Genomic DNA, 17,224 nt, shown 5'->3' with positions numbered 1-17,224 from the left:
CAGCGTCACCTGTGAGTCAAATTTGAAGGTTTTTAAAATTCATCAAAGCGAACTCTAGGCCATGATAAATATTTTATTTCAAACCGCACTTTTTATGTCAATCGGTTGATTTGTTATTAATTTTTAAAATGTGTCCAGCACTTTTGTTCACCATTAATCATAATGTATTTGAGATATTAAATTGATGTAGCAAAGAATATATATTTGGAAATGTGTATAAAAAATTCGAAATAAGTCAATGGTTGAACATATACATGATATTTCTACTAGAACAACATTTTTCAGACTGTTTGACCATATGACCCCCTTTTCAGGCATTCCTAAAGCTTTATAGCTTTCTGATGGACAATTACGGCTATATACAAATTAGAACCGGGTAACATTAATAAAATAAAACACCCTGTGTGTATGACAACTGTCGAATTTCTCTGTGAAATTTCTTACTAATCGGCACATTGGGGACATGTGTGTGTATATGCATGGCGTTAACTTATTTATATTGACAGAGCAGAGGTGTGCTGGTTTTTTGTTGTTGCTGATGCTGCATCTGTCATCCATATTTTGAAGTGAAGATGGTAAATGCATGAAGGTTCATAATATGTGTGTACCTTGTCGATGGTCGGCCTGGTCTCAGTAGAGAGACTTTTTCGAATGGGAGACCGTTTCCCATTCTCACCTCGAAGTTGGAAAACCTCAGAAAACCAACTTAAGCCGATTACGTTGTTCGAACCTGGATTCTCACGATGAGAGCAGCTACATCACCACATCTCGAACTAAAACTTTTCTTAATATTTACTTTAGGCTCCATACGATTTTACAAATCGTAGAAGTTTGATAAATTCATAGTTTATACAAAAATTGCCACGTTTTGAAGATAAATAAATTCAATTGGTCGACGCGTTTCGACCAATTGAATTTATTTGTCTTGAAAACGTGGCAATTTTTGTATAAATTAAGACCAGGCAAAGTTTCTAATTTTTGTGATAAAATTCATAGTTATTTCATTTACATCAATATTTTTTTCATTTTTAATTGAAAGCATTTCATAAAAAGTCGGTATGCGATGAATATTTGAAAAAGACGTGGTTATCAATTTATTTGCGAATTGAAAATAATTGCTTAGTAACGTAAGTTTGTACGTGAGAGCAGAGTTAAACATTTATAGTAAAACTTTGATTCCCAAGATGCATTGATATATATAGAATATTTGTTCATGGAGAAATAGTTTGTTAAGCTTGTAGTTTTAACTTTAAGCTTGAAGTCTTAACAGCATCTTGGAATTGTTAGCTTTTATTGAATGAATGTGCCATGCAACAAAGACAAAGGATATCCTCACATTTCTATAAATCAACGCGTTTCTTCAGGAATCCCCTTAAGGGTATTTCTTCTCTCTTAAAGTTTTCCGTGCAAGTGTTCTTGTTAGAACATCGTCTTAGTATGGTACTTTTTCCCCCAAAAAAGATAGCACGTTTCCGTGTTCCTCATTTCTTTATTCTAAAGGGGAACGGCTCCCTCAGAGATTTATATATAAAAAAGCAAAGGCACATTCTTCTCTATTATACTATACATACATTCGCCGGCATTCTTCCTCATCCGAATCTTCCCTCCTATGCAGTTTTTTTACCTTGTTTCACATCTTAGACTTTCATCTTAGGGTCCCCTTCTTTTCTTCCTCTGCTTCCCCCTTCAAGATGCTGCAACCATGACAACGATCATCTTTTCACTTCATCCTGGTTTCTACCCCCCTTTCCCAAAAACTATCCTTGAAAACTCCCTCTCTTGTAACGACGGCCCTAGAATGAAGATTCTGTATACGTTGGGCTGAATGGGATGTAGAGAGGTGGGCGAGAGTAGCAACAACAAGCCGGGACACGAACCCAAGGATGCCTGGGATGAAGTGGGGAAGAGAAGCCGAATAGCGTGGAAGGGAAGGAGCGAGAGATGAATGTCTTAAGAACGCGCTTCAAACAAAGCTTCTAGACTGTGCGTCTCCTGCGTTCCTCCTTACGATCCATCTCCCTTCATCCTTGTACTTCTCCAAAAGAAAATTTCCAATCCTCAAGGCATTCCTCGATACATCCATCCAGCATTGTACGAGGTTCGATTCGAGACGTTGGTGGTAAGAGGGTAGGAAGTAGTAGTAGTTGTAGTATCGACCTTGAAGAAAGAGAGGAAGAAGTTGATCATCATTTTTGATGTTGTAGAAAAAAAGGAGATGAGACACATTTCTGTTGTAAATCATTATGCATGCATCATGGAAATGTATCACGTTAGAGAACAATAATAAAATTGTAATAATTAATTACGTGCCCGAGCCTATGCACCGAATTCTACCAAGGGTCAAGTTCGGTCAAACACAATTTTAGCAAAAAGGAAACATGGCTTTGCAAAACGAGGAGGGCAGAGCTGATGCTATATCGCAGTAGTACCTAAAGTTTGGGTCTAGATCCCCTGGAGGGGGAGGGGGGTCACATTGATGAACTAAGGAGGTTGAGACAGATTCCTTAAAATGAAAATGTTAGAATAAGAAATTTATTTTTCGCAACGTAAATAAAAACATGTCAAAAACCTAAAATATTCTTCGCTTTCAGCTGAACAGATACTTACCATACATGTATCATATAATGCAATTCCATCAAATTATACCTGTAGAATAATAAATGCATCAGGTTATTATTTATACGGGGAGGAGGATTTAGAAAGAATCAACAATTTCTAAATATTTTTAAAAATTAAAAACACAGAACGATGTTCGTTACGTGAATGCATGGGGGGAAATGTCTGCATTTTATATTATGAACAATTAAAGTAATAACGCTAATGCTAGAGTGTCGTTTATGAAGATCTTTTGATGAAGATGTGAAATCTTTGAAAATATTTGGAGGGCTTTAAAATATTGGGAAGAGGAACACGGCGGGGGTTAAAATTATTGTGGTAGTACACCAGGTACTCATTATAATAGGAACTACTCATGTAGTTGAAAAATAATTTAGTGTAATTAATCAAGTGTGGATGTGCCATAAACATGAAGAAAAATAAACTAAAATTATTCTTCCTACAAAAGGAGCCAAAAAATATTTTTGCATTGGACCCTGCGTTTGGCAATGATGATCTTGAGTTTGGTTACCCACTCTGCACCATTAGGGTTCCCAAAATAATCATTCCGTCCTAACTTGCGGCTCTGTTGATGACCCCTCCCTCCCACTTCCCCCGCAGGATTCAAATCTATAATACATGTGAGTGGTTTGAAATCTCATAACAAAACAGTTCAGCTATCTAAATATCGAAAAATAATTTGATTTCATTCATCGCTGATTACGGAAATCAAAGCCCACCCATTAGAAGAAAAAAAAAACCCAACAAGAATGTCCCGAAAAACGGGACACATAGTCACCGCGCGCGTGTGTGTGTGTGTGTGCGCGCGTGCGTGCGCGTGTGTCGATGAAATTCTTGTCGAAAAGGGGTTGCGCTTAAAAACATTTGGGAACCACTGTTGTATCAGATTGAATTGTCTTTGTACGTCGTTACACTTACTGAAAAATTACATGGGTTGAATAAGAAATAATGTTATATGTTCTTGATCATCAATTTTTTTTTATAGGCTTTGAAAATTTGGTTAATACATCCAAATTTACACAGTCTTCGATGGAATGACACACGACAAAGTCGTAGCAAAGCGGAAGGACTTGGGTGCCTGACCCCCCGGAAATGTGAGAAAATCACCGAAAATAGGGGGAAAAGATGGCTAAATCTATTCTATCACTTTGCCCCCCCCCCCCTGCCGAAACGAAAGTGGTCCCCTTTTCCGAACGAAATTTCTGGTACGGGCCTGACACATGAACTAAAGAATGCCTGGGGTGAAATGATGAAGAGAAGTTTAATAGCGTCGGGGGGAAGGAGCAACAGATGAATGCTTCAAGAACGCGCTTCAAACAAAGCTTCTAGACCAAGCGTGATAAACTTTTTGGAGAGTCTTGGCTCTTTATTGATTTGAAAACATGTTACGGGCCATTTAAGTGATCTGGAACGTTCGTAGTCCATTTAAGTGATCCGAAACTGCGCCGTGGGTCAATTAAATGATCGTGAACCGTGCAGCGGGTCACTTGAGTGATCTGGTAATGTGTCACTTGGCTCATTTTTACAAAAATAGTTTTTTTAGCCCACGGGCCGCAATTGCCCCACTGGTTGAGAATGTATGTTCTAGACCAGAGATCTTCAACCTTTTTCGAGTTGCGAGCACTGTCCGTATCCACCAAAAGAAGAGCACCCTTATGCCAAGTTTGGTATTCGAATACATAAAATCAGGATGATTTCAGTCCTTGAACGCAATTTGTACAAGGTGTTTCATTGGAACGTTAATCAAGTGCTCGCGAGCACGAAATCGGACACGAGCACTCTGGGTGCTTCAGGAAGCACCGCGGTGCTCACGAGGAACGGGTTGAAGATGCCTGTTCTAAATTCTGCATCTTCTCTGCGTTCCCTATACTTCTCCGAAAGAAAATTTCCGATCCTCAATACATCCATCCAGCATTGAACGAGATTCGATTCGAGACGGTGCGTGGTGGTAAGAGGGTAAGATGTAGTAGTCGCAATATCGACCTTGAAGAAAGAGAGGAAGAAGTTGATTATCATCTTGAAGTTGTACAAAGAAAAAGAGAATGTGCGAGACGCATTCTCTCCACAGGAAATCTGGGAATCGTTTACCTGGTGGTGATGATGTGCAATTTTAGCGTTTTTTTTTTTCACATTTTTTTAATGGGTTTTTCTTTTCAATACCCATTAAAGGCAAAGAATGGCCTTCCCTTTATGATGGCGGGAATATTCACCGAAGACTGTCATTATCGAGATAACGTGAAGCACGTACTATGTACGAAAGTGAGGAATAATTATACCTCGGGTTTCCTTCATCTGAATAAAAATTTTAAATTTTTTTGTCTAAATTTTTTTCCCAGTAAGGGTCCATTATGATAAAAGGCTTTCTATTGCTTAACGTTTTACAAGCTTAGTCTTGGTTTTAGATATATGTTGTTTACAAAAGAAATGTTAAGGGCTGACTAAGATTTTTGCCGCCCTCCACAGCTTTAAAGTTCGATAATTTTATTATGGTGTTCTTTGTTCCCTCCTAAAACTGCCCCCAGGGCAGTTGCCCCCCTGCCCCCTCTAGTTACGGCCCTGAAATGTTACAGTAATAAAAGCGTAAGAGTTGCTGTAGAAACATCGAATATCGTTCAATAAAAACTTGATTTAGTCGAGGCCTTTGCTTGGGTATGTTTTCAACTCAATTTTGTCTCCCATGGAAATTCTATGCGGTTAGATCCAAAAAGTCATTCCAAGTGGATATGCAGAATGTCCCATATATTTGTAAATAGTTTAAAAATCCATAAATATTGAAAGAATTGGCATATTTGTGAATGCGGTTTATAAAAAGTTTATCTCACGAAAGAGTTTTTTGTTGGTACAGAAAAATGAATTTTTTTTAAATTTTTGTTAATGAAGGGTGTTGATTGAAAACAAATCACTGAAAATATGCAAATCAGAGTCCTAAAAATTGCAGAATGTACGATAAACAGCAGTGTCATCTATAAACATAATTTTAACTAGTTTTTTTCTGTATAAAAAAAAAACCCCTTCGTGAGAATAACTGTTGCGCAAATCACATTCAACTATACCAATTTCTTTAATTTTTATATATTGTTAAAACTATTCACAATTTTATGGAACACCCTTTATATTTTCAAAGAAATAATTTATAAATTAAATTTTTGAAATATATTGAAATATTCCTCGAATCTTGTTTCCGTCGTATACTACATAATAATTTTCAATGATTGAAAAAAATATTCTTAATAGTATTAATTTATTTATTAATAGTGTGAAAAAAAATAATCTGGTTTGTTTAGAAAATACTGAGGTATAACCAAGTGTTATTTTTGAATTCGGGAGATAGATGACAGAACTTTTTGAACGAGCATTATTCAGAAACAAACTTACGATATAAAACACATACGCGGCTCATTCTGAGAGAGAGATGTGTACCAATTCTTCAGAATCTCCTCAGAGCTATATTTATAAGGTACATGTGCGGTTTAGTAGCAGTAGATCTTATTTGAGCTGATGTTGGAATTTTTCCTGGATACATCCACAGCCTGGACGTATCCTTGAGATCAAACAAACAACATGAATTTAGGTCTGGAGAATGTGGGGAAACGTTAATAATGATAAATGCTGGTGAAGATATTTACTCTGCATAAAAAGGAGGTGCAATCGGGAACAGTCTTTTTTGAACCAAGAAAAATCTTTGTTGTGCAAGAATGCTTAAACTCCTGGATGTACCCCCCCCCCTTCGGGTATGCTTCGATATCTCTCTGAGGTGGGAAGCGGGTTGTGCCCGATGCTTCATGCTCATATAAAGAAAATTCTTGTCATATTGCACGATATCTAGAACATGTCCAAAGACCACTGGAGGTAGTATTTCCAACAATACAATAAACCAACCAACTGGAATTTTTGTAAAGCATCTAGAATTGAGAATTAAATAACCATAATGGTTTTTTTTTTGACAATGACAACTTAATTTAATCACTTAACTTAATCATGCTACTTAATTTCCTTCACAACTACCTGGGTATGTTTTCCAACTAAATGCCCCAAAAAAATTTAATCAGTTGGAAAATAACTGAGTTGGGGGGGAGGGGCAACACACGGACTGGAAGTAATTTTTTCGAAAAGTTATTAATATGAATGTGAACTATCACCACGTCGTCATAAAATTCTCTCTAACGTGTGATTTTATAACTATTTTAAGGCAGAATCGCTCGACGCCATCCTTCGAAAGTGTGAGTAATAATTTTAGAAATTTCGGTATTATTTTGTCACACCACGGTTATTTTTTGCGCACGATTAATTAGACAGGGACCTACAATTTATTGTCGAATACCAACGGAAGAATGTCCGCATCAAGCCCACGATTGGTCAAAATAGCTCTCAACAAGAAAACTTATTTTATGCTACCGCGCGCGCGCTCGCGCGTGTGTGTGTGTGAGAGAGAGAACATTATAACTTATACAAACAATTATTTACGCATATAATACACTTAGATGTACCGTTCAATTTCATTGTTATCAAAATTCTTACACCTGTGAACATAATTTTTTTGCCACATGTGGTGTTATTCTCGACACATATGAAATTTTTTAGAACGGAACTTACTAGTGAAACATATTCTGAAAGGAGAAATGAACGCAACATAATAAATTCAAAGGCCTATAAACTATATATCTAAACGTATAAGAAAAGGGAAAATTTTCTAATTTGCAACAATTTTTTTTGTGTGATGGGAAATGTATTCACAGCATGCATATTAAATAAAAATTTTCAATTGAGAAATAACTATTTTCTAAAACCTTTTTCAGCGAAATTTCACTGATATTTTATTCTAAATTAATGTTAAAACTATTTACGTTAGAAGAAATTTTTTTTCCACTTGATTCTAAAATCAAGGAATCGTCAACATCTAATTCCGTGAATCGATCGTAGCTTCTTTAATAAATTTCCTAGAATATGGCGGTGGGGAGAACAGTCATGGCTTTTACCATTATTCTAGGATGCATATCATACAGATCTTGCCTTTTAAAAAAAACTAGGAAAAGATAAAAAATGGTCTTTTGTCTCTGCGAGCGTTGATACTTATCTAATGAGCGTAAATTACGAACGGTACGGAGAGCTCGCGGAAATTACAAGCATGGAATTAAGTTTTTTTTTGTCTCATTGAAAGGACGAGTTGCCTTTATGTTTTTTTTTGCAGAGAATGAGGCACTCATTTATATGCCTTAGGGAGTAGGTGGTATAATGTGGGCGTAAATTTGTCTCATCAATCATATGGCTGAAGTTTTACTTTAAGAGAACCGAGTGTTATAAAAGTTTTGTTGAGTCTCTGAGAGAAATTGAGTTGTTTTCTTAGTCTGGAATTTGCAGAGCTAGCACGCGAATGCATCATTTAAAATTGATAACCTATAATTCAGGGTATTCGTACATTTTGAAAAAATAATAATAATATGCTTGCATTGATCAATATTTAACATACGTATGTTTTTCGATTTCCATGTGTTTAAATTCTGGGAAACAGGGGGCGTAGGCAGAACAGACTTTTCAGTTGAGGGAGACACATTGACGAATTAAGAAGAAGGAAGATGCAGGATATCTCTTATAGAGAAAATATTAATTACTAACCTTCAAAAGATAGCATTTTAAATTAAAATAAAATGATTAAAACAGCATATAAAGTTACTTTCTTTCGGTATTTGAAAATTTTCTATATTTTTTTCAATTTTCATTACTCGGACGTGGGTGCACTGACCTCTTATGCTTCTTATGCTCTCTATTTTTTGTGCTTCTTATTCCCTTCATTTCTTATGCTTCTTCTTGTGTACCCATCTGATGGTGTAAAATATCAATAATTACTGAAACGAGTCAAAATTTGGTACAAAGCAATGGTAGTCACAAACTTATCATCAATTACCTATTAAATACAAAACTGAATACAGTAATAGAGCTGGTTTCTTGAAGCCGGATTCCAACTGTTGTTCAGTCAGTCCTATGGATCTGCAAATGATAATATCCACCCGACAGACAGAAAAGTTATAAGGTGTTAGGTCAGAACTTGTTCGTGTCGAATTTGCCATATTATCATATCCAACGTTGCGGCGGAATGACATCCAGGTATTCATGAATTTCTCTACGCCGATAACACTGACTTGGATTAAATTAAACCCGCATTGAATTAAGAAATGTTAAAAATTGCACCCGCTCGCGCACTTTACTCATGTTGTAATTTCTAATTTCGAAGATAGAGGACACTCACTAATCACATAACATGCACGTGCTTCGGCATACGGGTTGGCCTATATGCAAGGCCGTCTAAATCACAGGCCCCCGGGTCAAGTGGTTTTTCTGAGGCCCTACCTGGTGAATTCTAGAAAATTTCAACCGGATCGCATTTTTGTGAGGCCCCCGGGCCGGCCCATGCATTAAGACGACACTGCCTATATGTCAGGGAAATCTACTTTTTCGGGCAGGTACCAATTCCTTGGAAGAAGAATCAATTTGAAATGAATCAGACTAATGCTTAGGAAATACATGTGTGGTTATAGTGGAACCTCTCGATAACAAACACCCATGGGACCGAAATTTTTGTTTAGTAACGAGGGGTTTAGTGAATGTATGGTGAAATGTATTGAAGCCCTGTTCTATTTTCTTCAAAAGTGTCCTTTTACGGGTGATGTCTGCTAACGGGGAATGTATGTTATGGGAGGTTTTTCTGTAGTAGCACTCGGGAGTCTCGAAATATCGTCGTAGAGGGGGATATCGTTATATCGGGAAGTAGCATTATCATCAGCCACCGCCGAATTCATGTTGTGTTGGCATCTTTTCTGAATTCACGTTGTCAGTACCACCATAAAAAACATTTATAACTATTTATTTACAGTAAAAAAAATTAATTGATTAGTTGATGAATAAAATTCGTGTATGATGAAAAAAAAAAGAGCTGTTTTGCCATGTACAAAATGGTTTACTGTACAATACTTTCATGTGCTACACAAAAAAAACAGCTTCACAGCAACCTCATTATCACTTTCGGCTGATAGATTCGAAATGCTGATGTTATTAAACACCCTAATATATTGAGGTCTATTTTGAGTTTATAAAATATCGTCTCTCTCGTAGCAGTTTCAAAAATTCTTTATAAAATATCGTCATTGATTTATTCGGGATTTATCGTAGTATAAGATATCGTTGAATCGAGAGGAGTTTTATTATTACACTATATAAGCCAGTGGTTCTCAACCTTTGGAAGCCGACGGTCCGGTTGAGTATTTTTTTTTTCTTGAGTGGAAGGCCGATTATAGTAACACGACTATGGGAAATAAATGGGGAAGAATTAAAAGATGAATCCTCCACGGCCCGGCGGTTGAGAAACACTGCTATAAGCAATTCCAGAAAAAAATTGAAAAAGTATCATTGTAGAGGGATTTATCGTTATATAGAGTATCGTTGTAGCAATCACACTGAGGTTCTAGTGGTTTCAATGCATAACAATGAGTTAAAAATTTTAGAACCAGATGGCATGACAGTCACAGATTCAAATCGTGATGTGCGAAACATTCCCTCTTTCTTCTCAAACTTCTTTTTCCCTCAATTTCGCCCCCATATAAAGAGCTTTTCACACAAGGCTTCCCGGGGGGAAGGCAGCACTAGATTTATGCAGATTCCGATAGAAATCATCAATACCAGCGTTATGTAACGTATTGGTCTCTGAGTATAGGGCTCTTGTCTACAGGTTATCATAGTCGCAACTAGACTATGACACAATATTCCGAGAATCTCGATGGTACACACCACATTTAAATACTCGTCTCAATGATCTCTATCTAAATCTGAGGCTGCGTGTTCAGCGGGACACCCTTTTTTAATAAGTCGTTTGTATATATTATATATATATATATATATATGTATAAAGCATTTTCAACACCTTGTTTTATTTGAGATTTCATATTTCATTATATTACCATTTTGACCAACAACAGAAAGTTTTTATTTTTTCCATTTCATTTTTTTGCATGAAATCTCAAAAAAGAAAGAAAAATTGTAAATCAAATCAAGAGAAAAATGTTCCAGGGGGGAAAAAATATGGGAAATCGGAAATCGCGCTTCTCTTTCTTTCCGAACCATTTTTTCTCCGTCATCCCTCTTCTTTTTATGTCCTGAAATGAGTTCCAGGAAAATAAAATGTTGCAGGAAAGAAATGGAAAGAAGAAGGAGAAGAGATGTGAGAGATAAAGAAAACGATGGCGGGTGGAAAATGTTGATTTTAAAAGGAATCTCTGAACAGGGCCATCTTGCTCCAATATTTGATCGGAAAGTGTTCAATATATATATCTTACCCTCTCTTTCAATCTACTCTAAAATTCTACATTCAATTTTGTGACAATGCTTCCTCCGTTTGACATTGGAAATTCCTGCTCGTTCGGAAGGAGGAAAAACTAGATATAAAGTAGGGATAAGAGTACTGGGAAAATATTTTTTCCCTCGAGGATTCAGTATGTGTCTGTCATAAACATCTAAGCGATTTAAATGAAAAATGGTTCGCTAAAAGATTTACAAATGTCTACATCGATTTCATCCAAGTATTTAGTTTTTGAAAACTCTTTTGATATTTGTGAATATAATTCAGAAATTTATAGAAATTTTGAATACTTCGTGGATATTTTCTTTACTAGTGTAAAACAAAAAACTGAAATAAAATTATTGTGTGGATTTGTCATTGTTTAATAATTATCTAATTTTACGTATGTCATAGGTGGAGCGAGAAATAGCCATCATGAAATTGATAGAACATCCTCATGTCCTTGCTCTGTATGATGTATACGAGAACAAGAAGTACCTGTAAGTACCGAAAAAACTACGGAGCAAATCAATTTATTATTTTTAATTTTTAAGAATTTTTAAAAAATAATTGAACCCGTATTTCGTAGAGTACACAGACTGTTTGGCAGTCATTTAAAATGTATGGAATGCATTTCAACGTTAACTTTACTCCCCGTATCATTGTGGTTCACGACCCATGTTCATCGAAAGATTACATTTTAGAGGCTTTGAGCTGGTAAAAAGGTCAAGTACTCCAGTAATAAAGCGTAGTAGTCGTTCATTCATGGATCTGATTGTAGTTATAGTTAGTATATATAGTATACTATTTAACCTCATATGCACCTCGTGCACATTTCTCTGCGGAAATTCTAACGAGTTGGTTGGTAGATGCCGGAGTTAATGACTGCACATTTTACTTGCAAATGTGAAACAAATGGTTTTCTTACTATAAACTACACTAAACCATGGACATGGGAATTTCTTATGTAGGGGTGCATCTATTTATCAGCTTTTTTCCCCTCAACAGGCTGGAATAGAAAAAAATATTTTGAAAATTAATTTCTAAAGAATAATTTTTTTGAAGATGAAAGTAAAAAAAAATATTTTTCTTCGTTCCGCGAAAACGGAATGAACAATCCTTTAAATTGTTATAGATTTCATTACTGATGAATGAAATTTTCATATGCAGTTGGAAATTTTCACCGCAGCGGAAATAAAAAAAATATAATGAAGAAATGCTTAAAAGGAGCATTTCTTTATTATATCCTGCATCTTCCACATTATGAAAAAATTATATAATTATCATGTGGAATTTTTGGTTAGTCATTTTAGTTCTAATTGAAGCCTAAATACAAAAAAAAAAAAAAAAACTATTTTTGAACAGAAATGAGCTTACTTATTTCATCGTTTCCCAGCCCAATGAGGCTGTCCTACGACTTACAGCCTTTCTGAGCCGTTGTGAAGAAAGACAATTATGTACATGTATGTCTAAAGCATGAGTGTGTGTTTGGGTAGAGTAAGCAATAGTCTTGTCAACGTCATGTCCAAAGAACAAATGCAGTATGCGCTCCGAAAGATCAAAATTAGTGGAGAAATTTAAATATTCCATATTTCAAAAACCGTTGGTTGACACAGTAGGATCACAATTATTTTCTTGGTGAGAAATAAATAAAACAAGTTGCAACTATCAATTATATATATATTTGAGAATGAGATATTTATGTACGTAAATATTGACCGGAGAATAGTAAATGAACAAGAACATTTCGTTCAAGAATACAAATACAGATTACTTCTGATACAGATATATTATATATTAATACGATAATACTGACGGTAGAAATGTATAAAATTATAGAAAGATAAAATAAAAGATAATAAAGATAAGATAAAATAAATTATAGAAAGGTAGAAATGTAAATGTAGAAAATGTATGTGTGTAAGGCCGGTATTACACTATAAAAGTTTGGTAAACGGTAATACGATAGAGAATATAAATACTATATGCATTTCGTAAATGGCTACAAGGAAACAAGTTGGGCAGCTAACTTCTACTGTAATGAAACCATATACCACACATAAGATATAGAGATAACACATACGGATACAAGAATGAGTAGGCTACAATATATTAGCGGCAAAGTAGATAAAGTGGAATATAATAGTATGACTTATGCGGAACAATAGAAATAGAAATACACAATATACACTTTTCTCTTATTTATCTTTTTCCCTATTTATTCATTTTTTTCAATTTTTAAAATTTATTCTGAAAAAATAGAAAAATAGTAAAAAATGATTAACCTCTTATATACGAATTTTGACCTGATACTTCAAAACTTCGTCAGCACAATGAAAATAAAAATTAAATTATGTTGAATAATACAGTTTAATGGATATTTATTTATTTTACACGAAGTGTATGTGTGTAAGGCCGGTATTACACTATAAAAGTTTGGTAAAAGTCCTTTTATAAAACTTGAAAAATGAAGCCAATAAGGCCACCGGTTGCATTTTCTAGAATGTAACCAATAACCGTATTGGTTAGATTTTTCAAGTTTTATAAAATGGATTTGATCAAACTTTTATAGTGTAATACCGGCCTTAGCCGTAATTTCTACCGTCAGTTGTAAAAGGGTAGTAGCGAAATTTGCAATCCAAATTTGTATATTTCTCAAACACTAGATGGCAGCATTTCGAGGAGTATCAAACTTTTTGAAGAAAGTATTTTTTTTTTTCAGACTACAGATTCAAATTTGACGATAATATAGTTTTAGTTTTTGAGTTTCGAAAGAAAATAGAAAAGAATTCTGAACATACTAATTGGAAAGGCTTTCAATCAATAAAATGATACGATAAAAAGAAAACTTTTTTGTAGCATGAACGAAATGTAAAAATTCACTCATAGATGGCGGTACAATCCGGAAAACCATAATAATTTATAACAACAAAAGGTAGTTTTCTTTTATACCCGATGTATTTGATTGCAATTTATCGCGTAAAATTTTGGAGTTTAAAATAGAGAAATATTTCAAATTCGTTAAAAAACTAGAACATAAATTCGATATGAAATGGTAATTTAAAATTTTATAACTGGGCACATTCTGTCATTAAATTAATTGCAAGAACTGTATTTTTTCATTTATTCGCATCTTTTTCTGATATTATTCATTCATCTTTCAAAGGTACCTGATTTTAGAACACGTTTCTGGTGGCGAACTGTTTGATTATTTAGTTAAAAAAGGCCGACTAACTCCAAAAGAAGCTAGAAAGTTCTTCCGGCAAATAATTTCCGCCCTAGACTTTTGCCATAGCCATTGTATATGGTAAGATTCCCCTTTTTTACGAGTCAATTTTGAATATCATATTTAATTACCTTCAATGTTATAAATTTCTTACTTGCTATGGAATGTGTTTTACTTGGATCTTCTTTTACGTCTCAGTCATAGAGATTTAAAGCCAGAAAATTTGCTGCTAGATGAGAAAAACAATATCCGAATAGCGGATTTTGGGATGGCCTCCCTTCAGATTGAAGGCTCGATGCTAGAAACGTCTTGCGGGTCGCCTCATTATGCATGTCCCGAAGTGATCAGGGTAAGAGAACATTAATAAAAATATATATGCCTCATGCGTATTTGAATATCAAGTAACAAAGTAATTTTTTAACGTGTTTATTAATCGTAGGGTGAGAAGTATGATGGTCGTCGTGCGGATGTCTGGAGCTGTGGTGTAATACTATACGCATTGCTTGTGGTAAGAGAATTTGTTTTCAATATTGAACTCGAAAATCAAATCAAAAGCTTCTTTTGTTTTTTAGTGTTTATGATTTCTAGTATATATTTTTTTATCAACATAAACATGCTATCTCCAGGGTGCCTTACCATTCGACGATGACAATTTGCGACAGTTACTGGAGAAAGTTAAGAGAGGTGTTTTCCACATTCCGCATTTTGTGCCGCCGGAATGTCAGGAGCTTTTACGAGGCATGATCGAGGTCAATCCTCAGAAAAGAATGAATGTAGGAAATTTTCGTTTTTTTATAACTGCACTTTATCTAATTATTTCTTTAGAGATAATCTTTTAGACGACAACGTGACACTGAGTTTAACTAAAATAATGCATAAATTATTTTTAAATATTATTTGTCATCAATGAAAAATATTCTTGGGTATTTTATGAATGGATGAATGGAAAACCACGGTATAAAAACTTAATTTCTAACAATTAAGAATCTATATTTATGTATGCGTAATCGAAAAAACTGGCGTGAAATTTTATAACTCAGAAAGTGATTTATTATTACCAGTCATTAATTGGTAATTGATTATTTATTTTCATTCGTTATAGTTAGCTGATGTAACGAAACATCCTTGGGTTACTGCGTGAGTACAAAATATATCTGTATATATTTTCTATTTTTTCTAAAAAATATGCTTATGTTCAGAGGCGGAGTTAACGGTGGGTGCACTGGGCGCACGCCCGGGTCCCCGACTTTTTAAGGTCCCCAAAAAACCCAAACATTACACTTCTTTCTAATTCAAGGGGGTCCCAATATTTTCTCTTGCGCCCGGGGCCTCAACCGACTAAAATCTGCTTCAGCTTATGTTTTTAATGTTTTGAGAATTACAAATTTCATTGCCAGATATGCGAATAAAAAAATTCCGATTGGTTTGAAGAAATCGATGAATATTTCATACGTAGAGGTAGCACTCAAATATTTCTAATGCAGTATTTTATATTCTTATTCGTAGAGGGAGCAAGACAGAATTGGAGTTAGAGTTGCCTATGAAAGAAGTTGTACAGGTACTTGTTGATATTATAGAAAGTTGAATAATATTAATACTATCTGTAAAACTCGCCACAACTAATTTTATCGAGAATATTTTTTACGTGAAGAAATTGATATTAAAAAGAAAGATTCATCAATATGAAAAATTAAATTAAATTTTAATTAATATTTTCATTGGAGGGCAGTGTGTACAATAGGCCTGCAGTTTTCACATAATGAACTTTTACACGTACAAGATTTCTCCCCCCTAAAATAAACTTGTGATACATTAATATTCATACAATTAAATATTTCATAAAAGTTGATCTGGAAAACACGAATATGCTTTTAATTAGGACAATAAATATCAATTACATATAGCGTCAAAATATCGTATAATGGTGAAATAATATTTCTGTGTTGCAGACACATGTGATTCCTTCTCTAAGCGCGGTAGATACAGATGTATTATCATGCATGACGTCACTTGGCTGTTTTAAAGACCGAGAGAAACTTATTCAAGAACTTTTAGAGCCAAGGTGAGGATGAAAAATGAAAATACACTCAAAAAATATTATTTTTTTAATACCATCAATTTATCATGACATTTAGAATATCATTATGCTTAATTTCAGAATATTCAGTATTACCGTACTTTCCTCCGTATAATCCACGGATTATCTGTTAAAAAAGTGTTTAAACATTAAAAAGTGCGGATTTTCTATCGCTGCGGACAATCTGCAGAAAATGATGTAATCAGCCGCTAATATCAGATCATATCTGACGTATCTATCATCCACGGCACAGCCGCACAGGCAGTCAAGTGGCAAAGCTTTTTTTTTCTGTAGCTGCTTTATACCCCACTCAATCAGAAATACTTTTGATATCGTTGGTCAGAAGGCGACACTGCGTTAGATTCAGGAATAAACAGGTCGTTTGAAAGCAAAGTTAGAGCCTGTTGGGCAAAATGGATGACTGAAGGAATTCATCTTTATGCAAAAGGCGGAAATTTACGCCGAGCTTTCTATACTGTATGCCTGGAAAAGTGTGACTATATTAACTATAAGAGTTTATTCACAAAATGTCGATAAACTTTGGACTCCAGTGATTCTGACTGTGAAAATGAAAATCCTCTTGATGAATTACACTGACTCTTTCGAATTAGATGAGGAACAGTTGAGCTTATTTAATTCCGATTCCGATGAGTCTGAATTTGAAGGTTTTGCTTGAACTGTAAATTTTGTTTTGCGTATAAATAATACTATTGTTTCGTAAATAAATTTCATTAATTAGCGTACCTATGGATTGATTACTGAAACACAAAAAAAAAGATACGTTTTTATTTTATTTTTTTTTTCTTTCTTTAAAATTTCGCATGCGGATTATGCGCCACCGCGGATTATACCCAGGAAAATACGGTAGAGTATTGTAGATCAGTATCATGATTTAAACATGTTTCATTCGATATGTTTGCAATTGGACTTTTATTGTTAATTCTTAAAAAGTTTTAATGAAACAACGGGATTGATTTTA

General features: G+C 34.7%; 1 protein-coding gene across 1 annotated transcript in view; it reads left to right on the top strand.

The window, feature by feature from the left end:
* Positions 1-17,224, top strand: part of LOC149083392 (serine/threonine-protein kinase BRSK2-like) — a 116,775-nt gene that overhangs the window by 89,947 nt on the left and 9,604 nt on the right. Inside the window, exons 3-10 of the mRNA XM_089236664.1 lie at positions 11,357-11,442; positions 14,109-14,249; positions 14,367-14,517; positions 14,608-14,676; positions 14,795-14,941; positions 15,271-15,305; positions 15,675-15,726; positions 16,118-16,230. Coding sequence (XP_089092790.1) covers positions 11,357-11,442; positions 14,109-14,249; positions 14,367-14,517; positions 14,608-14,676; positions 14,795-14,941; positions 15,271-15,305; positions 15,675-15,726; positions 16,118-16,230 — 794 coding nt within the window. The remainder of the gene's footprint in view (positions 1-11,356; positions 11,443-14,108; positions 14,250-14,366; positions 14,518-14,607; positions 14,677-14,794; positions 14,942-15,270; positions 15,306-15,674; positions 15,727-16,117; positions 16,231-17,224) is intronic.

This window comes from Pholcus phalangioides, unplaced genomic scaffold (assembly GCF_987345545.1).
Source record: "Pholcus phalangioides strain wild (caught in Gottingen) unplaced genomic scaffold, Ppha-v1.0 ptg000009l_1, whole genome shotgun sequence".
In the NCBI taxonomy this organism is placed as follows: Eukaryota; Metazoa; Arthropoda; class Arachnida; order Araneae; family Pholcidae; genus Pholcus; species Pholcus phalangioides.
This window is presented reverse-complemented; position numbering and strand designations above follow the sequence as displayed.